Below are 25,947 nucleotides of genomic sequence, written 5' to 3'. Positions count from 1 at the left end.
GCCTAAACCCTTGTCCTAGTGCACTCCTGCGTCCCCATCCATGCCCTAAGAGCACCCCAAAGCTGCCTGGTCCCTCTGGAGCAGGAATCCTCTGGCTGCATGAGCCATTGAGCAGCTGCTGGGAATGCTCCAGCTCCCAGGGCATGGGGAAACAGCTTTTTTTTTTTTTCAATTTCTTTTTTCCACCAAATAAATCCACCCCTCCCCATCCTGGCTCATGGAAAGCTGGCCCAGGAGCAAGTTCACGTTCACAGCCTGGGGCAGGGCAGTGCCAGCCCCATGGTGGAGCTCAAATCCCCTCAGCTGCTTCCAAATTTTCAGCCTCCTCCCTGGGAAACTTCAGCCTGGCTTTTTTTGAGTGACCACAGCTGCATGAGGGAAGCTTTGGCTCCTCTGTCTCAAATGTGGTTTTGTGGGTTGGGATTTTTTTTTTTTATCCCCCCATGAGGCTTTAAGGTTTTGTTGTATGACCACTGGGTTTTGGCAGCAGGCATAGCTGGAGGCAAGGCTGGCTTTTAGTGACTGGGTTTTCTCTTTGGGAAGCATCTCAGAGGAAACTGGGCTGCAAATGGGATTGTGCAGAATCAGCTGTGAGGTCTGAGAGCTGCCGAGGCTGAGGCTCAGCTTTGGCCATACATGATGCAGCAAAAATGGACACAGCCTCACATATCCTTCTAAAAAACCTCAAAAAGGTTTTAATTCTATATTTTTATCGCTTCTTTTTTTAATTTAAATTTAAATTTAAATTTTCTTTTTTAATAATTTAATTTTAATTAAATAATTTTTTTAATTTTTATTTTTAAATAATTTATTTTTAATTTATTTTCTTATTTTCTTGGTTTTATTTTTAAATAATATAACTTTAAAACTATTTTCTTATTTTATTATTTTTATTTTTACATAATTTCTTTTTAATTAATTTTATTGACTTTTAAATGGAGAATCAGTTTTAAATTAACTTCAAGGTGTGCAAGACAAAGTATTCATATTTTTCATTCAGAGGCTGCAGTTAAAAGAAAAAGGCCACAACAACATTATTTTTTGATTCTGGCTGCTTCTAGTCTGCTTTACTGCTCTCTTTCCTGACAAGTCATTTAAATATTTCCTGGCTACTTTCCAGCTCATTTCTTCCCTTTGACATGGACAAAGATCAGACAGAGATGCAAACTGCTATAATCCTAAATCACCTGGCTTGTAAGGCCATGCTTAATTTAAAAGGAAATGAGAGGTGAGGGGAAGCTGCTACCCTCTGGATGGGTGGGGATGGAGCAGAGTCCACGTGTTTTACAGTGCCTGCTGATCCTTGGCCCCTGCATGGCTGTCACAGGGCTCAGGAGCTTCTGCTGCATTTGACTGGCAAGGGGTGGCTTGTGCTTGTGAAAAATGCATATTTTATTACTGGCTTTTTGCAAATATTCAAATTAATATTATATGTGTTGTGTTAGAAAGTGATGCTGTATTAATTCTCCTAAGTAGTGTGTTAAATATAGTTTTAGGGTATAACATAAGGTTAAAATAGAAACTGTGATATGGAAGATTTTTTTAAAGAAAGGACTTGCAGTGAGATAGCAGCCACAGGACACCTGAATCTGTCAGAGAAAGGGAATTTATTGCTCCACTATCAGAAATTAACTTCTTCCTGCCTCCTCAGCCTGAAGACAGCATCAGGATTCAGAGGAAGAAGCTGACACTGCCCAGACAGAATCCTGTGTTTGAATGGAATTTATGCATCATGGATGAGGTGTATGAATATGCAACAGGCTGTTGCTTTTAAGGGTTAATCCTCTGTTAATGTGGGTCCTTTTTTGGGGCTTATTTTGCCCAGAAAAAGGTACCCGGACTGTCTGTAACTCTTTTTTTCTGTTGTCTCATATTGTCCTAATCCAAATTGTCCAAATTATTATTACTCTAATTATATTGCTATTTTTACAACCATTTTATTACTATTAAACTTTTAAAATTTTAAAAACAAGTGATTGGCATTTTCCACATGCTCCTAGTGACACCTTGGAACATGCACATTCTGAGTTATTCCCTGGGATTCCAGCTCCTCCTCACCAGCCCTCTCACACTCTGCTGACGCAGGCCAGTTAATTTTGGCTTCCAGAACATGCAATAAATAGAAAGAAGGCAACTGAAATAAAACCATATTTTTGCTGGGTTTTTATTCCAAGCACTTCTTCGAGCTGCACTGGGCTGCTCCTCTCCAGTCCTGGGTGCTTCCATGGAAAGCTCTTTCCATGCAAACTTCCCCTCCCCTCCCAGAGCATTTGAGGGGACTGCTCAGACCTCACTCTGCACAAGAATAAGATATCTTTTTAACCCCTCTGATACCAGAGAGTTCCCCCCTTGTCAATGGATTCAATCATCAGGTGTGTTACTGACAAAAATCAAGTATTTTTTATGTCAGTGACCCAAAAGCAGGGTTTTTTCCCAGCATCCTCTTAATTTTATGACATTTGTGTTTTTACTAATACTGAGCAGATATTGGGAACTGCAGTCCTGTAAAGGGCTCAGAAATGATGAGCAATATAAGCAGCACTGAATACCCTGGCAGTTCATATATTCAAAGCTTCACTTCTGCTTTCATGCTTTCTATGAATCACTCAGGTTTCTTTGATAAACCAAATGCCACAAAGCTTTATGCCTCAAAAGTCTTCCCCCCCTCCTCTTCTGCCCCTGACACTGTCACTTTTAAAGTGACTGGAAATGCCCCCTGAGTCACCCAACACAAGCAGCTTTGCAAAGTATCCAGAATTAGAATGTAAAATTTAATTGAAAGTCCACAACCAGAAAAATAAAGACCCAGCCCATGTTGTCAGGATATTTTGCTGTTTACATTTTATTTCATTTCATTTTATTTTATTTTATTTTGTAATGACAACGTTACGTCAGCAATGAGAACAGACCATTGTGCATCGCTCACTTCAGTTACACAGCAAAGATGGTTCCAGTTGTAAAAATAAATAATAAATAAGAAAGCAGCTGATATCTCCCTGTAAACACAGCCAGGACAACAGCCAGAGGCTCAGAGATGGGACCAGGATGGGGGTGGTGGAAGAGGACTCAAGAGTAACATCCCCAAACTGGTCTTTGGTCCCTTGCTCTGTTCAAGCAGCTGTGAAAAGCCCAAAGGATGCTGTGCTGAGACGGGGGGCAAAAGAGAGTTCCCTTGGCAAGGAGTGAGTACCAGTGGGATAACGATCTCCAGGTTTGGTCTTTGGGGATAAACAGAGCCCTGGAAAGCAGCTCTCAGCAGGGAGCAGTGCTGCTGGCACATTCCCCAGGACCCAGCACAGGCTCCACATCACCCACCATTGCTGCCAAGTGGGACCCTCACCTCTCCAGGACCCCAAAATTCTTGCTGAGAGGGACTTTCTGAAGAGCTGCCCCCAGGTCTGGGCTGGTGATGTGTCCTGCCACCCCCTGAGTCACTGAATTCACAGGATGGTTTCACTCACTCCATGGGTTTCTGGTAAAGTGCTGTGGCTGCAGACTGGTTTCACCATCCAAGGGAACACCAAGCCCAATTATAAACCCAGGCAAAGCCCTGGTTTTTCTCTCCCATGTGTGAAAATCAAGTTTCCCATAGAGATGCTCACCAAAGTGCCTGTTTGACCTCTCTGTTCCCTGCCTGGGACAAGCTGCTGAGATGCCGTCCACACCTTTAAGGGGAGAGAGGGAACAGCATGGCCTGCAAAGCATCCTTGCACTGCCATCCAAACTCTCTAGCAGCTCTCCCTGCTGCTACTGGTGTACCTTGCTCCAAAATTGTGCTACAAATCTGTCTGGTCCTCTCAAATTATTATACAGAAAAGGTGGGAGGCATGCTAAGTGCTACAACAGCTAAAATAATTTCATTTACAAGCTCCTCAGAGCAAGGTATACACATGTGTGCTTTCAGCAGTGCTGCTCTAATAAATATAGCTATAATAATAATAACAATAATGATGAAATAAATAACAATAACAGGGATAAAATGTCACGCACATGACTTAAGATTAGGTGCAATCTGAAGGTCGTGGAGCTCAAGCGAGGGACGAAAATGTCACTGCACTGGAAGGAGGTGGAAACTTCAATGCAGAGCATGCATAGCACACAGCTGGAGGATCTTGGGGTTAGGAGAAGGCAGGCTCAGGATTCCTCCAGTGGAAATTGCCACAAAGTCTCAGGGTTTTTATCCAGGCCATTCCCTGTGAGCAGGAGTGGCAGGTCCTGTGCTGCTTGTGGTGGTCAGAGAGCAGGTGGGATCTCTTGGGTTGTGGGTGCTCAGGGGATTCCCATCTCTGAATGAGCTGAGTCTGAGCTGGGCTCGCAGCTCAAACCCCATTTCTTTCCATGTCTGCAGTGGCAAAGGTCTCCAGCTGAGCTGTGAGGGCTCCCACCCCCAGGGAGGGAGGAATGTGGCCTGGCAGCTCCTGAAGCGCTCAGGGTGCTGGGGATCTTGGGGTCAGGAGAATGCAGGCTCAGGATCGCTCCAGCTGAAATTGCCATGTAGTCTCAGGGTTTTTATCCTGGCCATTCCCTATGAGCAGGGAGTGGCAGGTCCTGTGCTGCTTTACGCCGGTCAGAGAGCAGGTGGGAGCTCTTGGGTTGTGTGGGTGCTCAGGGGAATCCCCTCTCTGAATGAGCTGAGGTGCACTCACAGCTCAAACCCCATTTCTTTCCATGTTTGCAGTGGCAAAGGTCTCCAGCTGTGAGGGCTCCCACCCCCAGGGAGGGAGGAATGCCATGTCCAGCGGCTCCTGAAGCGCTCAGGGTGCTGGGGATCCTGCTAAAACCCCACAGCTTCAGCCGGACCCCCGCCACACAGGCCTCAGCCCTCACAATCCATGTCCCACCCTGTTCCTGGCCCCCTGGCTCGTCCCCTGGCTCAGGTCAGGTGTGTGAGCGCTTGCTGGTGCCGCGGCTGGCAGCCTGCCTGCTCATGTCCTGGTAGGAGGCGGATTTCAGGAAGCGGGGGTAGGAGTCCTTCTCCATCAGCGTGCGCGTCTTGGCCTGCGCCTCGTTGAAGCAGGCCGAGGTGGCCCCCGAGAGGTTCTTGCGGGTGATCTCCCTGGTTTCGTGGTCAATGTTCACCTGCAAGGCAGCAGCGCCCACAAACATTAGCTCCTCTTATATGTGAGGACAAAACCTGGTTTTAATTGGTCTTCAGATGTAGATGAAGATGGTCACAAACCTTTCTATCCCTTCACTAATGTGGCTTCAGGGTTTTTGGGGTCTCCCCAGGCCTGGCTGCCATGGGTGTCCCAGACAGTGAAGTCCAGCTAAGCACAACCTGTCCGGGCACAAACGTTAGCTCCTCTTCTATGTGAGGACAAAACCTGGTTTTAATTGGCCTTCAGATGTAGATGAAAATGCTCACAAACCTTTATATCCCTTCACTAATGTGGCTTTAGGGTTTTTGGGGTCTTCCCAAGCCTGGCTGCCATGGGTGTCCCAGACAGTGAAGTCCAGTTAAGCTCAACCTGTCCAGGCCCCTCAGGCAGGCTCCAGGGCCACTGGCAACTTTAGCAAGCTCAGCTCTTAAGTGAGATTGTAACTGTCATATTTACTGAAAAAATCCCTCCGCTAGGATTTCTTCTCCTGGGAAGCTAAAAAGCCTCAGAAAACAATGAAAACAATAATTATCTGATTGTTTTAGAATGTGGTCTGGAGATTGTTTACCAAGAGGTGAATGTTTGATTGGTTCCATGTGAATTGCTTTTAATTAATGACCAATCTCAGCACGCCGTGTCGGAAACTCTGAGGAGTCAGTCACAAGCTTTCATTATCATTCTTATTAAGCCTTCTGATGTCTCTTTTCTCTTTCTTTAGTATAATTTTAGTATAGCATTTTTAATATGATATAATATCACAAAGTAATAAATCAGCCTCTGAGAACATGGAGTCAAATTCTCATCTCTCACTGCATCCTGGGGTGAAACACAAACATCCCAAACACCCCATGAGATCAGCTCTTTAGTGATTCTTGGCTCAATTGTGATTTTCAGCTCTTTGCTTGCTAAGTGCCTTTGGCAGATGCAGGGAGAGAGAGGAGAAGGCTGTATGAGGTTCCACAGAGATGTCTTTATTGGCAGCTTCTGCCAAGGGTCTCAGTGACACCTCTTAAACTGGGCAGAAATAGGGGTTTTTATAGGATATAGGGGTTTTGGGAATCAGTCCAATAGTAAGGGTCAAGGTGAAAGTGACCTATCATCTTGCAGAGAGATAACAAGGGTCCAAAGGTGAAAGAGGGGCTTCTTTTGGTACAGTAATCATGACTAGGCATTTCTTATCTTAGACAACTGACTGCCAAGGAGGCCTTGCAGGCTCTGTGCCTGCTACACCTCACAGTTAGACTCAATTTCTGTTCCAACATTATGTGATGGACCACACAATGTTAGATCATGAACAAGAGCACACCTTCCCACTGACCCAACAGCACTTTCATAAAACCCACCAGGATATTTTATTCCTTTCCCACCCTATTTCATGGGACAGAAAATGATCTCACCTCTCTGGGTGCCTCATTTTGGACAAACTCCTCGAAGATTCTGTTGGCTTTGGAGGCCAGTTTGGTTTTCGAGCGGGTCTTTTTGAAGTCCTCGCATGCCAGCCAGAAGTCAAGGTTCTCCTCGCTGAATTCAGTCTTCAGGAAGGTGTGGAATGCATTTACCCCACCTATGGAGGGGAGAGAAGAACAGTTAATGGGAAAGGAGGTGGAGGGAAGAGGATCAGCAGCAGACACTGCCTGGGGAGCGTTGCCCTGGGAGCTCAAACCGTGACATCCACAGATTTCCTTTCCTTCCGGGCAAATTCCACCCTCTGAGACACTGCTAATTGGCCTCTGGACTCCAATAAAATCCTTTCCCACAGACAAGTAATCCTCTGGTTTTATTTATCTGGCCTTTCTGTAATGAGGCTTCAGAGTATTTTCTTTACAGCTTCGGGAAAGAGCTAATTCTACCTAAGGAGAAGCGCGCTGACGCATCGGAACGCTGCAGGAGCCTTGGTTCTGATTTCTCAGCCCAGATCTGGGGGGAATGAGATGCTGAGGATGGGAGAGTAATTGCAGCAAGGATTTCAAAGCTGTGCTGGGAGGGTGGATTAAGTTACAAAGCTTAGAGATGCTCATTAGCCATCACAGCACGTGAGGGAGATGGAAAAAATACAGTTGGCCCCACATTTTGGCTGTGGAAGGACTTTGTCTGGCTGGGGAAGATCTTTTAAGGTAGACAACTACTTTTGGATTAAAATTTGGTGCTTCTGCCATTTGAATTTTGCAAAGCTCAATCAAGGTAATCGTTTTTTAAAGGTAAATCGATAATTACAAAGTCTTGACTTGTTATAGTCAAGCAATCTCGTTTTGGCTCTCATAATTTGAGTTATCCTCTCTAACTATTGTAAAATTGTAAAAACAATTATAAAAAATTGTAAAAACTGCTTTTGGAGACTGCCATTGTGCAGAGCCCAGTGTAAGGAGGGGATGATTGTGGGAATCCATGAAATCAGAGGGTTTTGGGAAAGCTGCAAAAGGCAACTAGAAAAAAAATACAATTGGCCCCAGACTAGTGCTATGGAAGGACTTTGGCTTGGGAAGAGCTTTTAAGGTAGACAACCACTTTTTTCTACCTTAAAAGGATTAAAATTTGGCTGGGGAAGAGCTTTTAAGGTAGACAGCTACTTTTGGACTAAAATTCGGCACTTCTGCCATTTGAATTTTGCAAAGCTCAATCAAGGTAATTGGTTTTTAAAGGTAAAGAGATAATTACAAGGTCTTGGCTTGTTATAGTCAAACAATCTCGTTGTGGCTCTCATTATAATTTGAGTTATCAAATCTGTAATTGTAAAAACTGTTTTTGGAGACTGCCATTGTGCAGACCCCAGTGTAAGGAGAGGATGATGTGTGGGACTAAAAAAGAGGTCCCATCTCTGGGTCTGGAGGAGCTGCCTGCACAGGGAAGGGGAGACAGCATCTCACAGGAGCCCTGTGCATCACAGACACACAGCTAATACCAGAGTAGGAAAAGGGCAAGGTTATCTACTCAAACAGCCGAATTCCTGCTCCCTGTGGAAGAGCCATCCCCGGAGGCACAGGACAGACAGACAGAGGGCAGCAATGCAGTTGTCTGAACAAGCCTGAGGGGATGTGGCTGCACAGCTGTTTCCACCAGCCACCCAGAGCAGACGCTGCCTTCTCCCCAGTGTGGGGAAAGGGGTGCTTTGGGAATACCATGACGTTCCCCCTGGTGGGCTGCTTCTCAGGGGATGCCCGTGACAGTGCTCCTGAACCAGGGCAGCAGTGAGACAACACTTCTGCCCCCCAAACACACCCAGCCAGGAGGAAAGGGTAGGCAACGAGCCCTGTGCCTCAGATCTGGGCAGGAAAGAGACCTCTTTCTAAACCCTCAAACACCTCATTTGAGGAGGAGGCAAAATTGCATCCTACATTGACTCCAGTCATACAGCTCACTGTGAGTACATTTGTCCTACGCGCTCTCACCCAGAGAAGAAAACAAGATGCTACTCACTTTTGCTCTTGAGGAGCTGGTCAAAGGACTCCCTCCATTCCAGCACCTCTTGGGAGGAGTTTCTGGAAAAGACAAAAAGGATGTGAGGCTCTCTGTCCAGCGGTGAGGGACGGGAGCACTTCAGCTGGGAGACAGCAGCATTCAGCAGGAAACCAAAGCTAGGGACCAACATTCATTACCTGTGGGCTCTCTTTCCTCTCTCCTCCCTTTCTTTCACCTTCCCTGATGGCTCACCCGACCTCATCTCCATGCTGTTGGCCAGGAGGTTCTCTAGGGGCTGCTCAGAAAAGCCCTTTTCTGCTGACACGAGTCCAGCAGGTTCTTTAGGAGATGCTCAGAGGAGCCCTTTTCTGCTGGCCCAGCAGAGTCTCCTCTGCAGGAAAACCCTCTGCCCTCAGCACTGATATTCAGTGTTCTGTGTTTAATGCTGCCTGCATTCCCCGGGGATCCCAGCGCTGGTGTGAGGCACCAGGAAGGGCAGGAGCCCTGCGGGATCCCTGCGTCTCACCCGGGCCCTGCTCTCTGTGCCTAATGCCACAGTATCCGTTCCCTGCCGGGTTTTATAGCCGCTGGAGCAGGGGAGTGATCCGCCTTCCCGGCCCGCCTGGGTGGGACTACACGGAGGGGGAGCTGTGCTCTGTGCTGCAGATGGGCAGGAGCATCCCTCGGGAATGGCACAGAGCTGTGCTTGGCTTACCTGCGCCTGGAGCCCAGCTGCAGCTTGCTGGAGCTCCCACTCCTGTGTCCCAGCTCGGGTTTGTGAAGCAGGATGCCCAAGCGGCTCTTCAGATCCTTGGCTCTGGAAAGGAGGGAAGGGTGAGATGGGATCTCTGGACCATCAGTCTGCTGCCCCCACCCCTGCAGGGGTTGCACCCCTGCTTCGCCCCCGGCTTCAGCCACTTCTTGGCTCTCTGGCGTGTGAAATAAACGCTTCCCCCTTGCTTTTCCTGCTCCCTGGCAACCGCGCATTAAGCCTGGGGGAGCGTTTTCTCCTGCTCGCTTCCCAGGCAGAGACACATGGAATATAAAGCCCGGTCTTTCCTCTGGGGCAGATAAAAGCTGCTGGAGCCCCCCCGAGCTCCCGGAGCTATCCTGGTTCCTTTCCCCACCCCACTCTGCCAGCATCACTCCGCTGCTCCTAAATCGCTGGAAAAACACAGCGATGTCCTTCCTCTCGGCACAGCGGGAGCATCCCACTGCTGCCTGCCAGCTGCTGCTCCCCTGCTCTGATTTTTGGAGTGCTCCTGGGCTCCCAGAAGCCTGTCAGCAGGCCGTGGGCAGGCCAGAGCCATCCACCTACCCCATGGCTTTGGGAGGCAGCACTGATGCTCCCGTGCCCGAGGCTGTGATGCTCCTGTGCCAGGGGCTGGGATGCTCCTGTGCCAGGGGCTGGGATGCTCCTGTGCCAGGGGCTGGGATGCTCCTGCCTGTCCCCGCGGCGAAAGCACGGAGGAGGCACCTCCCTACCGGGAGGTGTCGGCAGCAGCAGCAGGGCAGGAGAAGCGGTTCCTGCCTGTCCCCAGGGTGGCCCCGAGGTGCTGTGGCCCAGCTGCTATTTGCGTGCCCGCGGCTCACTCGGGCGTCCCCAGGCGCCCATACAAAAAAAAATCAGGGTTTAAATGTCAAGCCGGCAGTGTGGAGGCTTGGCAGGAGGAGCAACATGTCACTGAACAGTGCGGCGGTGTTGACAAAAATACTCCTGCTGCTGTCAGCTCGGAGCAAGTTGGCAGAGCCCTGGTGTGTTTGTACAGCTCTGGCCATCCTCCTCTCTCTCTCCCTGCGCTGGTTTCACCTCCGTGTTCCCCTCTGGGGGAGCAGAAGGGATTCAGCCGCAAGGAATCACTTGGCGCATCCCGGTTTCTACCCTACCATCACATCGGCGGCGGCAGAGGCTGGTCCAGGTGCGACCCCTCTGCCTCCCAAAGCGCCTTACCTTTCCAGGCAAGTGATGGGCAGCGCGGCTAAGCCCCGGCACATGCTGAGAGCTGGGCACCCAGGCATCCAGCAACTCATCGGCTCTTCCCGGGGGCTGCAGCAGGGGGATGCGGGCACCACCTGCCCCGCGGTCCCGGGCTGGCGGCTGCGGCAGTGGAGCGGAGCCGCGCTTTATATGGGCCGGGAGAGGGGAGGGGGACCCAGCATCACCGCAGCCTCCAGCCAACCAAAAGCTGCTCAGGCAGCGCCCCTGAAGAGGAGAGCTTAGGTAAGTTTGTGTGTGCTGCTAAGGGAGGTGGGAGTGGGAGGCCCAGGCTCGTCCTTGAGCATCACAGTCATCGCCGCTTCCTCGGGAACAGGAAAAAACAGGCTCGTTTTCCAGCGACGTGTGGAGCCTGCTGATGAAGCGCCGGCGGGTGGGAGAGCAGGGACAGGACAGACGCTGCAGCCCTCGCAGAGAGCCGTCAGCTCCATCCTACTGCTCCACCCCGCTGCCCCAGGGCTTCCAGAGCTGTGCCCCAGTGGTTAAAGCACGGGGTGGCAGCCCCCAGCAGGGTCAGGAGAGTTTGGGCTTCGAGGGGGATGCAGATGGAGCAGAAGGGTTTAATGTTTCCACTTCTCTTTAATGGCTCTGCCAGTTCACAGCTGGAATGTATATATATAATATATAATATATAATATATAATATATAATATATAATATATAATATATAATATATAATATATAATATATAATATATAATATATAATATAGCATACAGAATATCATATTATATATAATATATATTATAAATTATATAATATTAGAGATTATATAGTAGATTATATATAATATATGATATAGCATATAGCATATATAGCATATAGCATATAATATATGTAATGTGCTGGCTGAAGTTGCACTTCATCACAAATTCCCTGCTGGGTGTGTGTGGTGAGAGGAGGGAAGGGATGCACATCAAAGGAGCCAAAACCTGAGAAAGCATCTGATAATGGAGGATCCTGATGAGACCTGGAAGTTGAAAGGGGATTAAAAGCCAGGGAAAGGTTGGAAACTGGAGGGGAAGGACTGAGCCAGCAAAAGAGAAAAATGAAGATAAAGGGTTAAAGCAGTGCACAGCAGCAAAGCCCAGGGTCTGGGGCTACAAGAAGAGGTCCATGAGAACCAGCAGGCCCCGTGGTGAGGTCAGGCTCACACAGGATCCCAGAGCTGCCCTCCCTGCAATTCCCCTCACCCTGGGAGGGAGAGACCTTAAAACCCCCCTGCTCATGGCCAGCCAAGCACAAGGCCACAGCTGCCACTTCCACTCCTCATCCTCTCCCTTCCTCCCTGCTCTTCCCAGCTCAGACATTTTTCCAGAGCTCAGGTTGTCTCCTCCCATTGCTGCCTGCATTCATCACCCACAGCACATTGCCAGAGCAGCTTTCCCTTTGCCAGAGCAGCTTTCCCAGGAGAGATGAACTGTGCCAGGAGAATGGCAGCACAAAGCCATCTGGGCCCTGGGCAAGGGGGAAAGGCTCCTCTCAAGCTGCCTTTGGGAGCAGGAGCATGAGGATACCTGGATGGGAGACTTCAGGAGGAGCATGAGACCCCTCAGCCCCACTGAGCAGTAAAGGAGAGTCCTGTCTCTCTCTCATCACTTACAAGAAAGCACAGAATGGTCTTGCTCATGGACAGACAGGAAGGATGCATCACATCAGGACTAATGACTGAACAAACACTTTTAGCTCTTCATGGAAGAGCAGCCTCTCTCCTGATGGCTCTGGGGATTTTCATTCAAATAATCAAGATAATCTTGGTTAGCAGATACTCAGCTACAGATAAATGGCTGGAGCTACACCAAGCTTTTATTCATGTCTTCTCTGTGCCTTAAAACCAAGATTTGAGCTGTGATCCTTGCTGTGATTCCAGGGAAGAAATGGAAGAGTAAAGGAGAGAGGGCTGGAAGGTTGCCTTTGCCTGTACAGCTGCTGAGAATGTCTGTGCACAGCCACAGGATGTGCTTGGCAGCAGTTTTGGAAGTGTCACCCCAACCTGGAGCTCCACCCTAGTTCAGCACTACACTGGGAGCACTGGTGTCCCAGCAGCAGAGGCACATGGGGATGGGCACAGGCTCCTGGCACCCACACTCAGCTGTGCCACAGAGCCACTTAATGCTCAGGGTTGGAAAGGAGAGCTGGAAATCATGCCAAAGCAGCTTGGCACTCATCTCCCAGCTGCAGCAGGTGTCCAGAGGGTTTAGGGTGGCAATGCCCCTTCTCCTCATCCCCCACATCTACATCTCCTCCCTGGTTTTTCCATATAAATGCTGTGGGAATGTTCACCTCTATCCCTTTCCCCTGTAGAGCTGCAGCCCATCCTCCCAGCTGCAGATCTGCAGAGTCACAGGATGCTCTGGTAGCTCTGCCTGGTGTTTGTGGCATGGTCTGAGCAGGTCACAGGATGCTCTGGTAGCTCTGCCTGGTGTTTAGGGCATGGTCTGAGCAGGCCATGCAGAGAGGAAAAGCTCCTGGAGGCTGGACACGTGTTCCAGGCACACGGGACAGATGATTTCTGGCTGCAACTCCCCAGAGCCTGGCACAGCCACTGTGCTGGCAACCACGTGCTGCTCACAGCAAATGTAACTATGGCAAACACACAGCTGGCATGGCAGCAACTGCAACTGGTGAGCAGCCTGGGGGATGTGAGCCAGAGCAGAGAAACTCTGCACATCTCTGCCTTGAGATTACAGCCTGCTGAGCCCCTCTCTTGGCTCCAGACCCTCTTTCCCTGCTGCTTTTCCCCAGAGAAATAAAGTGCATTGGACAAGCGTGTGTGTGTGAGGTTTTACCTTGTCCCCTGTGGCAGCTTTTGGAGCTCTGGGCTCAGGTGAGGCCAAGGTGACAGTGAAGCTGCTCATGGTGAGAGAGAGAGCCCTTAGGGAAGGGAAGGGGTCGGTTAAAGGTGTTTCTTTTTGGGGACCACAAGAGGCACAAAGGTGTTTGCTGCTGCAGAGCTGGCTCTGGGGCTCAGGGCTGTCGGAACTCAGTGCATCCCTCCGGGTGTCCAGAGTTGCTGAGGACCCCACCGGGGGGCTCAGAGACCCTGGCACGCTGCCCAGAGTACCTGGGGATTTGATATTCACCCTTGGAGCAAGTTACCAGCTTTGTATGAGGACCTGAAAGTCACACAGGTTTGAATGGTGTAATAACAAAATGATCACAGGGTGAAAATGTAGATTTTAGGGTTTTTGGTATGGGGGTTATGGGGACAAGATGGAGGAATCTGGGCATGTCCAGCCTTTCTCCTTCTTCTTCTCATTCTCCATTTTCTGCAGTGATGTTGGCACGTTGGGATTGGTTTAGAGTAGAAGTGCACTGTCTAACATAGGTGATAGGTGTTGGGAATTAAATGTAAATATGTTATATGTAGTTTGTAGTATAAAAGGACAACACAGAGTGCCTGTGGCTGCCCTGCTGAGCAGATCTCCACTGGGCAGAAAGAAAATTTTATAGATAAGAATTAATAAACAGCCTCAAGACCGAAAAGTGAAGAGTCCAGACTCGTTCTTCATTGCACGGGCTGAAGCAGAGACATCCTGCACATCTCAGGGCAGCAAATATCAACAGCCAACCCAAGACTGGGCAGTGCCAGATCCACGTGAGCAGCTCTGAGCCCTGGATTGGGAGCAGGATTGGGCTGCTCCAGCAAAATCCCCCTCACCAAGGCTGGGATAGCCCCTGTGCCCACTGTGCCACAGCCACCAGCTGACCCCCGTGCTCCCTGGAGCAGTTTTTCTGCCTCTCCCGTGCCATGGGGCTGCTCCAGGATGGGCATGGGCTGCTCTAGGTGAGGTATTTCATATTGCTCAGCCCTTCCCGGGGTTATGCAACAGCCTCTGAGCCCGTGTGTGTACTCAGATGTCTTCATGCTGCTCTGTATCTAATTGAATTGCGTGCTTCCTGTCTCATTTAGCTTAGCAGCCTCCCGCGGCTCCGGCCCCGTGCCCTCCATTATCAGCCCTTGTTTTGGAATAGAAGAAACTCTTCTGTGTCGCAACGCCTGGGGCCAGGCTGCCTTCCCAGAGCCCTGCCAGCATCAATCCACCTCCCAGCCATAGCGTCGGGTTTCATCTGCAGCAGGAAGGTCCAGGTTGGGCTGAGAAGGCATCCACAGGCAGCATTTTGGGGGGTACAGCCACCCCCAGCAGCAAAATACACACACCCCATCAGCCCCAGAGACTGGTGTTTCTGGGTTATTTGCAAAATGCCAGCAACTTTGGAAAATACAAAAACTAAAGGTTTCAACCCCAGAAATGGGGTGGGAAATGGCAAAACAAGGGTTTGGTGACAGGGCTGGGAGGTGGCTGGGCTAAGAAGACACCCACAGCAACCCTTTGGCAAAATCTGGGGAGTGCTGCCCCAGCAGCCCCAGGAGTGCTGCTGGTGTTTCTGGGTTATTTGCACAATGCCAGCAACTTTGGAAAACAAAAAAACCAAAGGTTTCAGCTCCAGAAATGGGGTGGGGAATTGGGAAAACAAGGGTTTGGTGACAGGGCTGGGAAGTTGGCTGGGCTGAGAAGGCACCCACAGCCACCCTTTGGCAGAATTTTGGGGGTACAGCCCCAGCAGCAAAATACACACTCCATCAGCCCCAGTGATTCCTGCTGGCGTTTCTGGGTTAGTGTTTGCAAAATGCCAGCAACTTCGGAAAACACTAAACCAAAATTTTAATCCCCAAACTACAGAAATGGTGTGGGGAATTGGGAAAACAAGGGTTTGGTGACAGGGCTGGGAGGTTGGCTGGGCTGAGAAGACACTCACCGCCAGCCTTTGGCAAAATTTGAGGGGGTATAACCACTGGCTGGCTTCATCCTCAGCAGCAAAACACAAACACCCATCAACCCCAGGGATTGGTGTTTCTGGGTTATTTGCAAAATGCCAGCAATTTTGGAAAACATAAAACTAAAGTTTTCAGCCTCAGAAATGGGGTGAGGAATAGGAAAACCAGGGTTTGGTGACAGGGTGCAAAGTGCCCTGTGTATGTGCCCCAGTGCACAGCCAAGCTCTGAGGAGAGTTTCTGGCAAGGGTATTTTTGTGGTTTTGTACTGTTCAAGTGGAATAAGGGGAAGATGCAGAAAGATTTTTGGAAGGGGAAGCAGGGAGAAGGAAAAGGGAAAGAGCCAGGCTGAGCTGTGCTGTTTTGGGGTCTCACTGCAGGCAGGCTCCCCAAGGAATCTGTCTCCAGTTTCTCCTTTCTTCTTTGGCCATCTCTTCTCAGGGATGGCCAAACCTGGAGGCACTCCTGCCATGAAATCAGGGAGGTGCTGACTGCAAAGGAGCAGAAATGGGATGTTTAAAGGCCCTGCTCATGTTGCATAGCCCCTTCCTCCACCTGCAAGCTGTTGATGAGCTCTGGATGTGTTTAAGGAGGGAAGTAAGCCAAGGAGATGGGGATGGGATGGAGTTTGGTGATGGGCTTGGCTTAGACCTGATAATCTTAGAGATCTTTCCCAACCTGAGAAGTTCTCTGATGGTGCCAGGGAGGAGCAGGGAAGCTGCCAAGGCTGAGACAGCAGCCAAGAATTTTCAAGTGGCCCCTGAGTAGCCACATTGCAGCTGGGGCTGGGCCATGGGCACAGCTTGTGGGACAGGGACAGTCAGGGGTGGCTGTGAGACACCTTGTCCATGTGGCTGCAGGTGAGCCTGGCTCCACCTGGGCCTGCCCAGCCCATCCAGGATATCCCAGCTGCCCATGAAGGATCCCTCACCCTCAGCCACGGGGAGTTTGATGGATTCCCGACACTCCACATTCACATGAGGCACGGGAGGAAATAGCTGCTCTGGATATTTGTAGCAGTGCAGAAAGAGATTATTGAAATAATAATAATAATAAAAAAGAATAATTAGAATTACAAATGAGGTTTTCAAGGGGCAGCTGTTACCCACTCTGCCCACGTGCTTGCTTTGCACAGCTGCACAAGGAGAGGTAGCTGACAGCAGGTACTTTTAATCTTCTCTTTCCATTCCCAGCACCTGCTTTTTAAAGCCACTGAACAGCCAGCAAAAAAAAGCTAAAAGATGATGGCTAAATATATCCTAACTAAGAGGAGAGACAGAGCAGCACTAATGGCAGATCCCTCCTTGGATGCATTCAGATGGGTTTGGCTCGGTGACAGGCTGAGGGAAGAAGCAGCAGATGAAAAGGAAAAACAGCAGAAGAAAAGATTTAGGGGCAAAAATAAAAGGGGGATAGAAAGAAGCCAGAGGGACTGATATATTCCACTAGACCCATTTCCAGAGGAAAATTTAATGTTTGGCTTTCAATGCAACACGTGTGTGTGCAGAACACAAAGCAAACACTCACCTTTCACAGGGAGAGAGAGGGGCACCAGGCAGGGTGGGAGCCCCCGGTGTGCCCAGGAGCAGCTGAGATCCACGTCACTGCTCTTCCAGCTGCCAGACCTGCTCAGGAGGTGTTCTGCCCTTCCTCACTGAAGCCCCACATGGTTCCTGCAGTAAATCTCTGTCCTGGGTTGTAAGATATGGTTTGGGGGTGTTTGTTCTATTTCCATCTGTCAGAGGTGGGGCAGTTCTCTTCTGTTCATGGGGCAGTTTTCTTTATCTCTCCCACAACCAATCCTCCGTCCAGGAGAGCTCTTCTGTCCATGGGCCATTAATTATTAATTATCTTCTCTCCATGGCCAGTGAGTATCCCTGCATGGCTGATCCAATTCCAGCATCCCATGGGGAGATGCTCCACCCAGGGGAGGAGCCAAGCATTCCTGCCTGGATACAATCTGAGCTTTGGGACACCACAGCAGCCTTTGCCCCCTGCATTCCCAGAGGAGCAGCTTTCTGCTGCCCTGCATTGCCAGAGGGAGCCCAGGCCCATCTCCAGCAGCCCTGGAGCTGCAGAGGAAAACGTCCCCCCTTGTGCAGGATCCCTGCTGCAGCAGAGCCACAGCTGGCACTGCAGGAGGGCTGAGCCCCCATGGGATGGGGCTGGGAAACCTCCCTGACACACAGGGGCAGGGACTGCTCTCACTCTGGCAGTGGTTTGTTTTCTTTTTTAAATTTTTTTTGTAATATTGCATTTGTATTTTTATTTTTCCTGATAAATAACTGTTATTCCTATTCTCATATCTTTGCTTGAGAGCCTCTTAATTTCAAATTTATAACAATTCAGAGGAGAGGGTTTACATTTTCCATTTCGGGGGAGCCTCCTGCCTTCCTTAGCAGACACCTGTCTTTTCAAACCAAGCCAATCTCTCACCATGCAATTTCCCACTAAGACCTAACCACACCTCAAGTGCCTGGCATCCTGCCCCTGCTAACGCCTCCCCTTCCCCCCCAATATCCAGGACTGCCCTCAGCTGCTGCCTGACCCTTCCCCAGGCTCCTCCAGACTCCCCAAACTGCTCCATGACTGGCTGGTGACTCTCCACCTACTCCTGCTCATCCCTCCCTGGTTTATCCCACCAGGATGGAGCAAGCTGAGGCCCAGGGGTGAGCTCCCTGCTGGAGCACAGGGTGGCTTTTTCTGGTCTGGAGAAAGCTCTTCATTTGCTGTTTGCTCTTTGTGACCTTACCAAGCTCCATCCATCCATCCATCCATCCATCCATCCATCCATCCATCCATCCATCCACACTGCTCCCTTTCCCAGGAGCTTGTGTGTCCCCCACTGCTGCTCCTGGTGCAGGGAGCAGGCTCAGCACTTGTTCCCACCTCTGTCCATGCTGGTTTTGGGATTTGGGGCAGGGAGTCCATCACTGGCAGCAGCAGGGAGGTGTACTCAGAGAAGGACAGCAATGTGCTGCTGGAAGGCTCCTGGGATTTTCCTTCCTTGCAGGTCCTACTGACTCTTTTCAGACTCATTTCCCCAAACTGGACCTCTGGGGAGCCTGGTTCTAAATTGCTTCTACTGAGGCATCCACAGCTTGGAGCCAACCCATCCTCACTCTGCTGCCCCATCCAGCATGTCTGCACCAGCTTCTTCCCTCCTCTTCCTCCTCAGCAATTTGGCTGGGATTCACCCCTCCATCCCCAGGATTGCAGCTTTTCAGACACTCAGGCAGAGAGCAAATAGTCTCAGGCTGTTTATTACATCCTCAGGGTGTCTATACAGCAGGGGTGTAACACTGCGCAGCGTGGTGACACGGCTCGGTGGGGATTTGTGGCATGGCTGAGGAGCTTCTTCAGCCTCCCAGGGAGCAAGGGGAGCCTAGCAAACAAGCAGCTAATGCACGAGGACCCGGGGATCTGAGCCCATGCCTCTCCTTGAGCAGGAAGGGGTCAGACTGAACAGCCTGCCTGGCCTGCCCCAACACCAGCAGGACTGCAGGGGTGGCAGCTGCAGCAGCAGGATCTCCTGAAAATAAAAGCATTGCCCAGGGAAGCACTTCTGAGCTGTTCTTTCTGCCTGGTGGCTCACTTCTGAGTTCACTGAGTGCAGCAGAGCCATCCTCAGTCTCTTCTGAGCCACCCACGAGCTGATTTGCAGAGGAACCAGGTATCTTTTTTATTTTAAGCAGCCTTGCTGGGCGTGGAGTTTGTAGTCAGGTCCTCAAAGGGACACTGCTTTCCCACCAAGGTGGAGGTGCCAAGGAGCTTAAGGACAAATCTGAGCTCTGATTTGGGCAACTCACAGAGGAGTTGGGGGAGAGGTTATGAGGAGATGACATCTTCAGTGGTGGCTCTTAAGGAAGGGGGATCTACCCCAGGGTGTGCTCATACCCTGCTCTCTTCATTGCCAGGAGTTCCTACAGAGGTCTGCAGGAGTAAACACAGCAGAAGGTGCCTCCTTCCCCTCCCTGCTTTTCAGCTGGTGGCTGCAGGCACTGATAGAGCAACATGAAGACATTTCTCTCAGGATAAAGCTGTTACCCACACTGGAAATGCAAAGCTGAGCAGCTCCTCATCCATCATGCTTTAGATCCAGCCTGGGGCATGCAGTACGTGAGGCAAACCGGGAGCTGTGGGGCTGCTTGAGACAAACAATTCACAGCACAGCTGGTCCCCAGAGCTCCCTGGTGCCTCCAGAAGCAGGCACTGCCTTTTCTCCTGTGCCTTTTTGCCAGGAGTGTTGGATGTTTTTGGTAACAATCTCGTCCCCCTGTGCCACCTCCCTCCCACAGCCTCGGCTCGCTGAACTCGCGCTGAGTTCACCGCAGCCTCAGATTAGACACACATCCTCCTGCAGGAGGCACAGAGCACAGTGACTGAGTTTGCTGAGCAAATACAACCCACACACCTTTATTGAGACTACTTTTATAAACCAGAGAGCCACGGGGGTGCCCAGCTGTGATTGACCCCAGCACGGACACCCTCCACCCCAGCCAGCCCCTGCCACAAGCACTGCACGTGCAGCCTGCATGGAAGGAGGAGAAAAAGAAGGAAGACAAAAGACTTGGGGACAAGATGAGTCTCTGCAAAGCCCAAGGGGTGCGTGGTAGACAGAAGCATTCTGGTCTAGCAGCAAAATGAACTTTAATTCCAGTTCTGGGGTATAATGCTACGATGCCAGAGAGAGCACAGCACCAAGGAAGGAGACAACTGCAGCAGCCCCAGGGATGGAAGATAATGCAGAAAATGATGTGAAACGTTTTGTTCTTATATAATGGGCAGGGAAGAGCTCCTAGGAGCTTTACAGTGGCAGTAGGAGGCATGTAGGAGGGAGATGGCATGACCAGAGATGAGTGCCTGGGGAAGGGAAAGGCAAAGAAGAGAGGAGGGAGGGATGGGCATGGAGGAGAGGCAAGCAGGGGGAGGTTAGGGTAGTCCCAGGCTCAGACAGATGAGGACAAACAGTGCTGGTGGACAGGAAGGTTTGGAGTGCTTGGAGGAGGAGGAAGAGGGAAGACAACCAGGACAGGAGAGAGAAGGAGAGAGGAGTTTGGAGGGAGAAGAAGCCAGAGGCCCCCAGGGAGGGGAGAGCTTGCACTGACAGGTGAGAGGCACTCCAGGACTGGCATGAGGTATGCTTTGCTATTGCTCTGAATGCTGTAAACATTTTGGTTTTGTGTCTATCATCAGTGAACATTCAGTTCAGTTTGATACATGTGCTCTTAGGGGTAACTGGGAACCTAGCAGAGTTTTACATCTCCTACTACTACTTGGACTTACACACGAGGCAAACACAACACTGGCTAAAGGTCTCAGTTTATGTCATTTGTGCCTAATTCTCCTATTTTAACATGCACATCTATGTCTCAGAAAAGCTTCTGTAGTAGAGGACACTAAATAAGATACAGATGAAGTCACATGCACTCTCATCCACCCACATCCCCAGACACACACAGCAATTTCCCCGTCCCCTTTGCCCTTCACACCCTCCCAGCATGGACTAAAGATGCATTAATGAGTCCACTAAAAGTGGTGGAAATCATCCCAAGCCTGGCTGATGGACCAAAGCAGGAGAAACTTCAGACAGATTCAAGTTCTGCATCTGACCCTGCAGTTAACACCACCTGAAGCGCATAGAAAATGAAATTTGTAAACTCTTTTTCCCTTCTGCCATCAATCTACCTGGGAGCTGACTGGGTATGGGCCAGCAAACAGAATAAAAAGAACTGAGTGAACCAATTTTTTCCCCCTCTCTTCACGCGATGGCACATTTTAACATTGCTCCAAACAGGAGGAACATTTTGGAGGTGTGTGCTTGTGGAGAGGGGAAATGGGTTTGTAGGTTGTGAGTACCCCTTTCACAGCAGGAAGAGATGAATCAAGGATAGGATATTTGCCCTTGGTGGGAATTAGTCACCACTCAGCTCTTTCCAAAGCTTTGGCTCAGTCATGATTTCCTTGATCAGCCCCTGGTTTAAGGGGTAGAGCTACAAGCTGCTTATTTTGATTCAATTCAGAACAGCATTTGTCATAAAAGAAGCAGCTGGTGCCATTTTCTTGTTTAAGAAAAATAGAATTTTACTTTAAATAACTAGTCTGCTTTCCCTCCAGAGAGACAAACTGCAAGAGCAGCAACGAAAATAACAAGTGGCAGACTCAAGTGCCTCAGACAATACTTTTGCTCCACTCTGTGTTCTAGGATGCTGTTCCCAGTGGAGGGAACAATTTACTGGGAAAAACACTTCTCCTACATCAGCCAGCCTGATTCCAGCTCCTGACACCACTGCAGCAACGACATCTCCAGGTGTGCCCTGCTCCAAGCAATTCCCCAGGTGGATGGAGCAGAGAAGGGAGCTTGGATTTACAGGGTGTGGGCCACTTCGAAATTTTTTTTGAGTTCTGATGTAAAATGAAAGGAATTCCAGCACCAACACTGCTGGAGGGTCTTGTGGAGAGATGGAGTCACACTGAACAGGACCAGGGTAGCCTGGGGATTGTCCCACTCACATTCCTGGACACAAGCCTCTGGCTCCTGCTGTGTCCCCTAGCCTGGCTGTCTCTGTGACCCTCCCCAAGGTGCTGACCTCAGCTGGCCCTAGAGGTCAGCAGCACCCAAGCTCACTCAGAAGGTCTGTCTGGAGAGCTATCATGGCTTTGTGCCTTCTCTTTAAAAGCAGTGACTGCTTCAGCCTCCTTCTGCTGGCTCTCACATACTGGGCAGCTCTGGGATGCTTTTTTTGCATGTACAAGTAAGAGCAGGGTAGAAAGGAGGAAGACAGGGCCAGAAAAGGTGGCCTCCCTTCACCACTTGAAACATTTGTTTGATGCCACAGTGCTGGGAAGCTGAGCCGCTCTTTGGCAGCAGGGAGTAAAACTGGGACCACAGGCTGATGCCTTATAAGATTTTAATTTTTGTGTTTGTGTGTACACTAGACTGTATTAGTGCATAGCTCTAAACTCTATGGAAAGTGTAGTTAACTCTCTCCACATTTTGGTCAGACAAAGCAATCCCTCTGGACCTGTGATCCAAAGACACCCTACAGCCTCAGGCCCCAAAAAGGATAAAGAAAAGTGAATTGGTGGGGGGAGGGGGGGAAACTGGGGGTAAATAACTTCATTACCTGAAGCTGTAATTGAGGATTAACTCCTGATATGTAAAAGAACAAACTTATAATTGTCTGAAAAACTCATGACCATTGTCTATCCTAGGTGTAACCCCCTGGGGAGGTTTTGACCGCCCAAGGTGTGCCTATTGAAGGCCTTCAATAAATACCCATATTATTCTCTTAACCTCTAGCCTCTGTTCTAGGCAGCCACTCCAACGCATCAGTTTTTGGTGGCCCAGATGGGAGAGGAAACTGCAAAAGCAGCCTTTGCCCCTGGGGATCCCAGTCTGTGCTGTGTCACACAGGGATGGCAGGCAGCGTTTCTGGGAAAGGGGAGCTCCCCCAGCCTCTGCTCACAGCCAGAGAGGGAAGATTTCCATCCCCCTTGCAGGTCAAGCCCCGAGTGTGTCACTGCAGGAGGGTTGGGTTTGTCCTTCTTGTCCTACCCCAGGGGCTGTGGGGGTGACAGGACTCCTTCTTTCTGAGGTTAGAAAATGTGGCTGGGGGTGTGTGTTCAATTCCCATCTGTCAGAGGTGGGGCAGTTCTCTTCTGTTCATGGGGCAGTTTTCTTTATCTCTCCCACAACCAATCCTCCGTCCAGGAGAGCTCTTCTGTCCATGGGCCATTAATTATTAATTATCTTCTCTCCATGGCCAGTGAGTATCCCTGCATGGCTGATCCAATTCCAGCATCCCATGGGGAGATGCTCCACCCAGGGGAGGAGCCAAGCATTCCTGCCTGGATACAATCTGAGCTTTGGGACACCACAGCAGCCTTTGCCCCCTGCATTCCCAGAGGAGCAGCTTTCTGCTGCCCTGCATTGCCAGAGGGAGCCCAGGCCCATCTCCAGCAGCCCTGGAGCTGCAGAGGAAAACGTCCCCCCTTGTGCAGGATCCCTGCTGCAGCAGAACCACAGCTGGCACTGCAGGAGGGCTGAGCCCCCATGGGATGGGGCTGGGACACCACCCTGACACACAGGGGCAGGGACTGTTTTCACTCTGGCAGTGGTTTGTTCTCTTTTTTTGTACCTATTACATTTGTATTTTTAATTTTCCTATTAAAGAATTGTTATTCCTATTCCCATATCTTTGCCTGAGAGCCCCTTAATTTAAAAATTACAATAATTCATAGGGAGGGCGTTTACATTTTCCATTTCAAGGGAGGCTCCTGCTTTCCTTAGCAGACACCTGGCTTTTCAAACCAAGACACCTTCCTACAGCCCAGGCAGCACCAGGGACAGGCACTGATGTGTGGCTCTGTGTCCTTTGCTTCCACCTCTGATTCCTTCCATGCATTGCTCAGGTTCATCAGACCTGTCTCACTCTGCCTTGCTTGCCATAAAGCTTTGGAACACTGAGCTCCTGCAGGATCTGGCTCCCTTGGAGAAATCATGGCAAATCTGGAGAATTTTCCAGATGTCCCTCACTGCTCCCGCTTTCGTGCAAGCAGCAAAAAGTTTGTGTCAAACTGTGCCACGTCCAGACCCTGAGCTTTGTGTCACATGAGGGGCCTCAACAGCCCCAGGAGCTGTGTCACTGAGCCTGGTGTGGATGCAGAGTGTCACCTCTGTCACCACAGTCCAGCCCCAGCTCCTCAGGTGTCCCTGCAGGGACAGGGGACAGCCAGGAATGCTGGGTCACTGCTGCTCTTTCTGGAAATTCCTCACAGAAATTTAACTGGAGATGGGATTTGCCTTCCAAAAACCTGGAGGATTCTCCTGCTGGCCAACAAGACACTGAAAAGCAGCTTTCCCTACTGAACATAAAGTTGTAATGTGTGTCTTGGAGACCACAGGAATGCACCTCCAAAATAAATCCAGCATGGTTACCACCTCTGTCTTGATCCTGTTTGTCCTACTGTCCTGCACATCATCCTTGCAAAAAGCCTCAAAAAGCTGTTTCCTACTTAATTGATGGACAGTAATTTTTAATATCCAGACAGATATTTATCTTCTTCCAAAAACATTTTGCTTGGCTTTAAAATTCATTGTACCTCATTTACACCACATTACACAAAGTCTATATCAGCAGCTTTCTGATGTATCAAAGCCACCCACCACCCTTGGCTGGAGCAGAGGTTTACAGCCTCTGGTCTGGGGATGTCTGAGAGAAGAAAAAGATCCATGGGGTCACTTTCCAGGCCTTCATTAAATTAAGAAAAGAGACCTCTGGTCTGCCGGCTCAAATCCACAGACAGGCTGTCTGCTTCTCCCCTCAAAAATATTGCAGGAATCTGCCAAGCTGGAGAAGCAGTGCCATGGAAATGGGGCCATCAGATGGGAGGAATTATTGCCCAGCCCAGAGGAGGTGCATGGGCACAGAGAATTCTCTTGCAGGGGCCATCCAGGCTATGGGAACAGGGCCAAAGAGCCCCTCACACCCCCCCTGCACACCTCAACACCCATCCTGCTCACTCCATGCTTTGTGTCCCACTGGGGGCAAGCACCCTGCATCAGGGTCTGTGTGCTGGGGAGCTCTTTGCAGGACACTGAACACACTCAGAGAGTGGGAACAGTCAGTAAAAGGGAAATAACAAAAATAGAAATGGGATTTTTCACACTGCCACTGGCCAGGTACCCCATGAAAAATGCCATCTGCTGTGGCAGACGGGCTTTGTGCTTTTCCTACACCCCAGCAAGGGCCAGAGGGTTCCAACAGGTCCTTCCTGAGGAGTCACCAAGCCTGTGGCAGCCAGGAGCCCCTTTGTGCTGGGCTTTGGTCCCGTGCCCAGCACAACAGAGCCTGAATGATGGCTGAGACTGAGCTACCACACAAATAAATAACAGCCACAAAAAACAATCATTCACATTAGAAGACTTGCCTGCCCAGGCCTAGTGAGAGCTTTTGGGATTACCTTCCTCATGAGGAAAACTCAGCTCCTTGGGAATACTCTGAGCCTCCATCCCTGAAGGAAAAGGGGCAGTGACAGAGTGGCAGCCAAGCCATAAGGTGTGCAAAATAAATGGGGAGGTGAGCTGAGTTTGCTGATGGTTCCCACTTCAAAAAAGGGATTGAATCCTGTTTCTTTGTCTCCTGTCTCCCTCCCCTCAGTCCCAGACCTCAGCAGGGTGAGAGCTGAGTTTGCTCATGGTTCCCACTTCAAAAAAGGAATTGAATCCTGTTTCTTTGTCTCTTGTCTCCCTCCCCTCGGTCCCAGAGCCCAGCAGGGTGAGAGGTGGGCTGGCTGTGGCTTCACAAGTGTCAGCACTGCCCTTGGGGCCCTCCTGAGCACAAGGGAGAGGTGAGAGACAGGGAGAGATGTGTGGAAGGATGGAAAGGTGTTATTTACACACAAACCAACCCAGCCATTTCAAAGGGAACCTGCCTTGCCCACAGGTGACCCTGAGAGGGTTGTGGGTTTGTGCTAGACAGAGGGAACAACTGCAAGGTGCTACTGCTAACCAAAAAAAAGCACAGATAGTCAAAGAGTCACTCTCTGGAAGCTTCCTCTGCCCCTTGTCCCTCTTTTCTCACTCCCACTGCTTTGAACACCAAGAAAGTTTCACATTTAGAGATGGGTTTTGGCTGTTGAGGGAAGCACGTGGTTTCTGAGGGCCCCGTGGCTGTC

At 50.0% G+C, this 25,947-nt stretch overlaps 1 protein-coding gene across 2 annotated transcripts; it reads right to left on the bottom strand.

Moving 5' to 3' along the window:
- Window positions 1–2,897: 2,897 nt before the first annotated feature.
- On the bottom strand, window positions 2,898–10,557 carry LOC131559978 (regulator of G-protein signaling 16-like). 2 transcript variants are annotated; one of them, XM_058808579.1, is made up of 5 exons: window positions 10,447–10,557; window positions 9,211–9,312; window positions 8,514–8,575; window positions 6,497–6,663; window positions 2,898–5,079 (listed from the first exon to the last, which is right to left on the bottom strand). In XM_058808579.1, exons 1-5 carry the CDS (start codon window positions 10,524–10,526, stop codon window positions 4,879–4,881), a joined length of 612 nt encoding a protein of 203 aa, XP_058664562.1. In that variant the 5' UTR covers window positions 10,527–10,557; the 3' UTR covers window positions 2,898–4,878. The 2 variants fall into 2 exon arrangements, with proteins under 2 accessions (XP_058664562.1, XP_058664563.1); XM_058808580.1 differs by lacking the exons at window positions 9,211–9,312; window positions 10,447–10,557 and adding an exon at window positions 8,693–8,929.
- Window positions 10,558–25,947: the final 15,390 nt, after the last annotated feature.

The sequence above is a fragment of the Ammospiza caudacuta genome, chromosome 7, assembly GCF_027887145.1.
Source record: "Ammospiza caudacuta isolate bAmmCau1 chromosome 7, bAmmCau1.pri, whole genome shotgun sequence".
NCBI lineage: Eukaryota > Metazoa > Chordata > Aves > Passeriformes > Passerellidae > Ammospiza > Ammospiza caudacuta.
The sequence above is the reverse complement of the archived record's forward strand: the minus strand, read 5'-3'. Positions and strand labels throughout refer to the sequence as shown.

Bases quoted from the DNA above. Each gene is read 5' to 3' on its own strand.
- LOC131559978 (XM_058808579.1), bottom strand. From the start codon at position 10,526: ATGAGTTGCTGGATGCCTGGGTGCCCAGCTCTCAGCATGTGCCGGGGC. The intron at 9,313-10,446 runs GTAAGGCGCTTT...CCTCCTTTCCAG, and splicing joins CCCATCACTTGCCTGGAAAG to AGCCAAGGATCTGAAGAGCC. The intron at 5,080-6,496 runs GTGAGATCATTT...GCTGCCTTGCAG, and splicing joins AAAATGAGGCACCCAGAGAG to GTGAACATTGACCACGAAAC.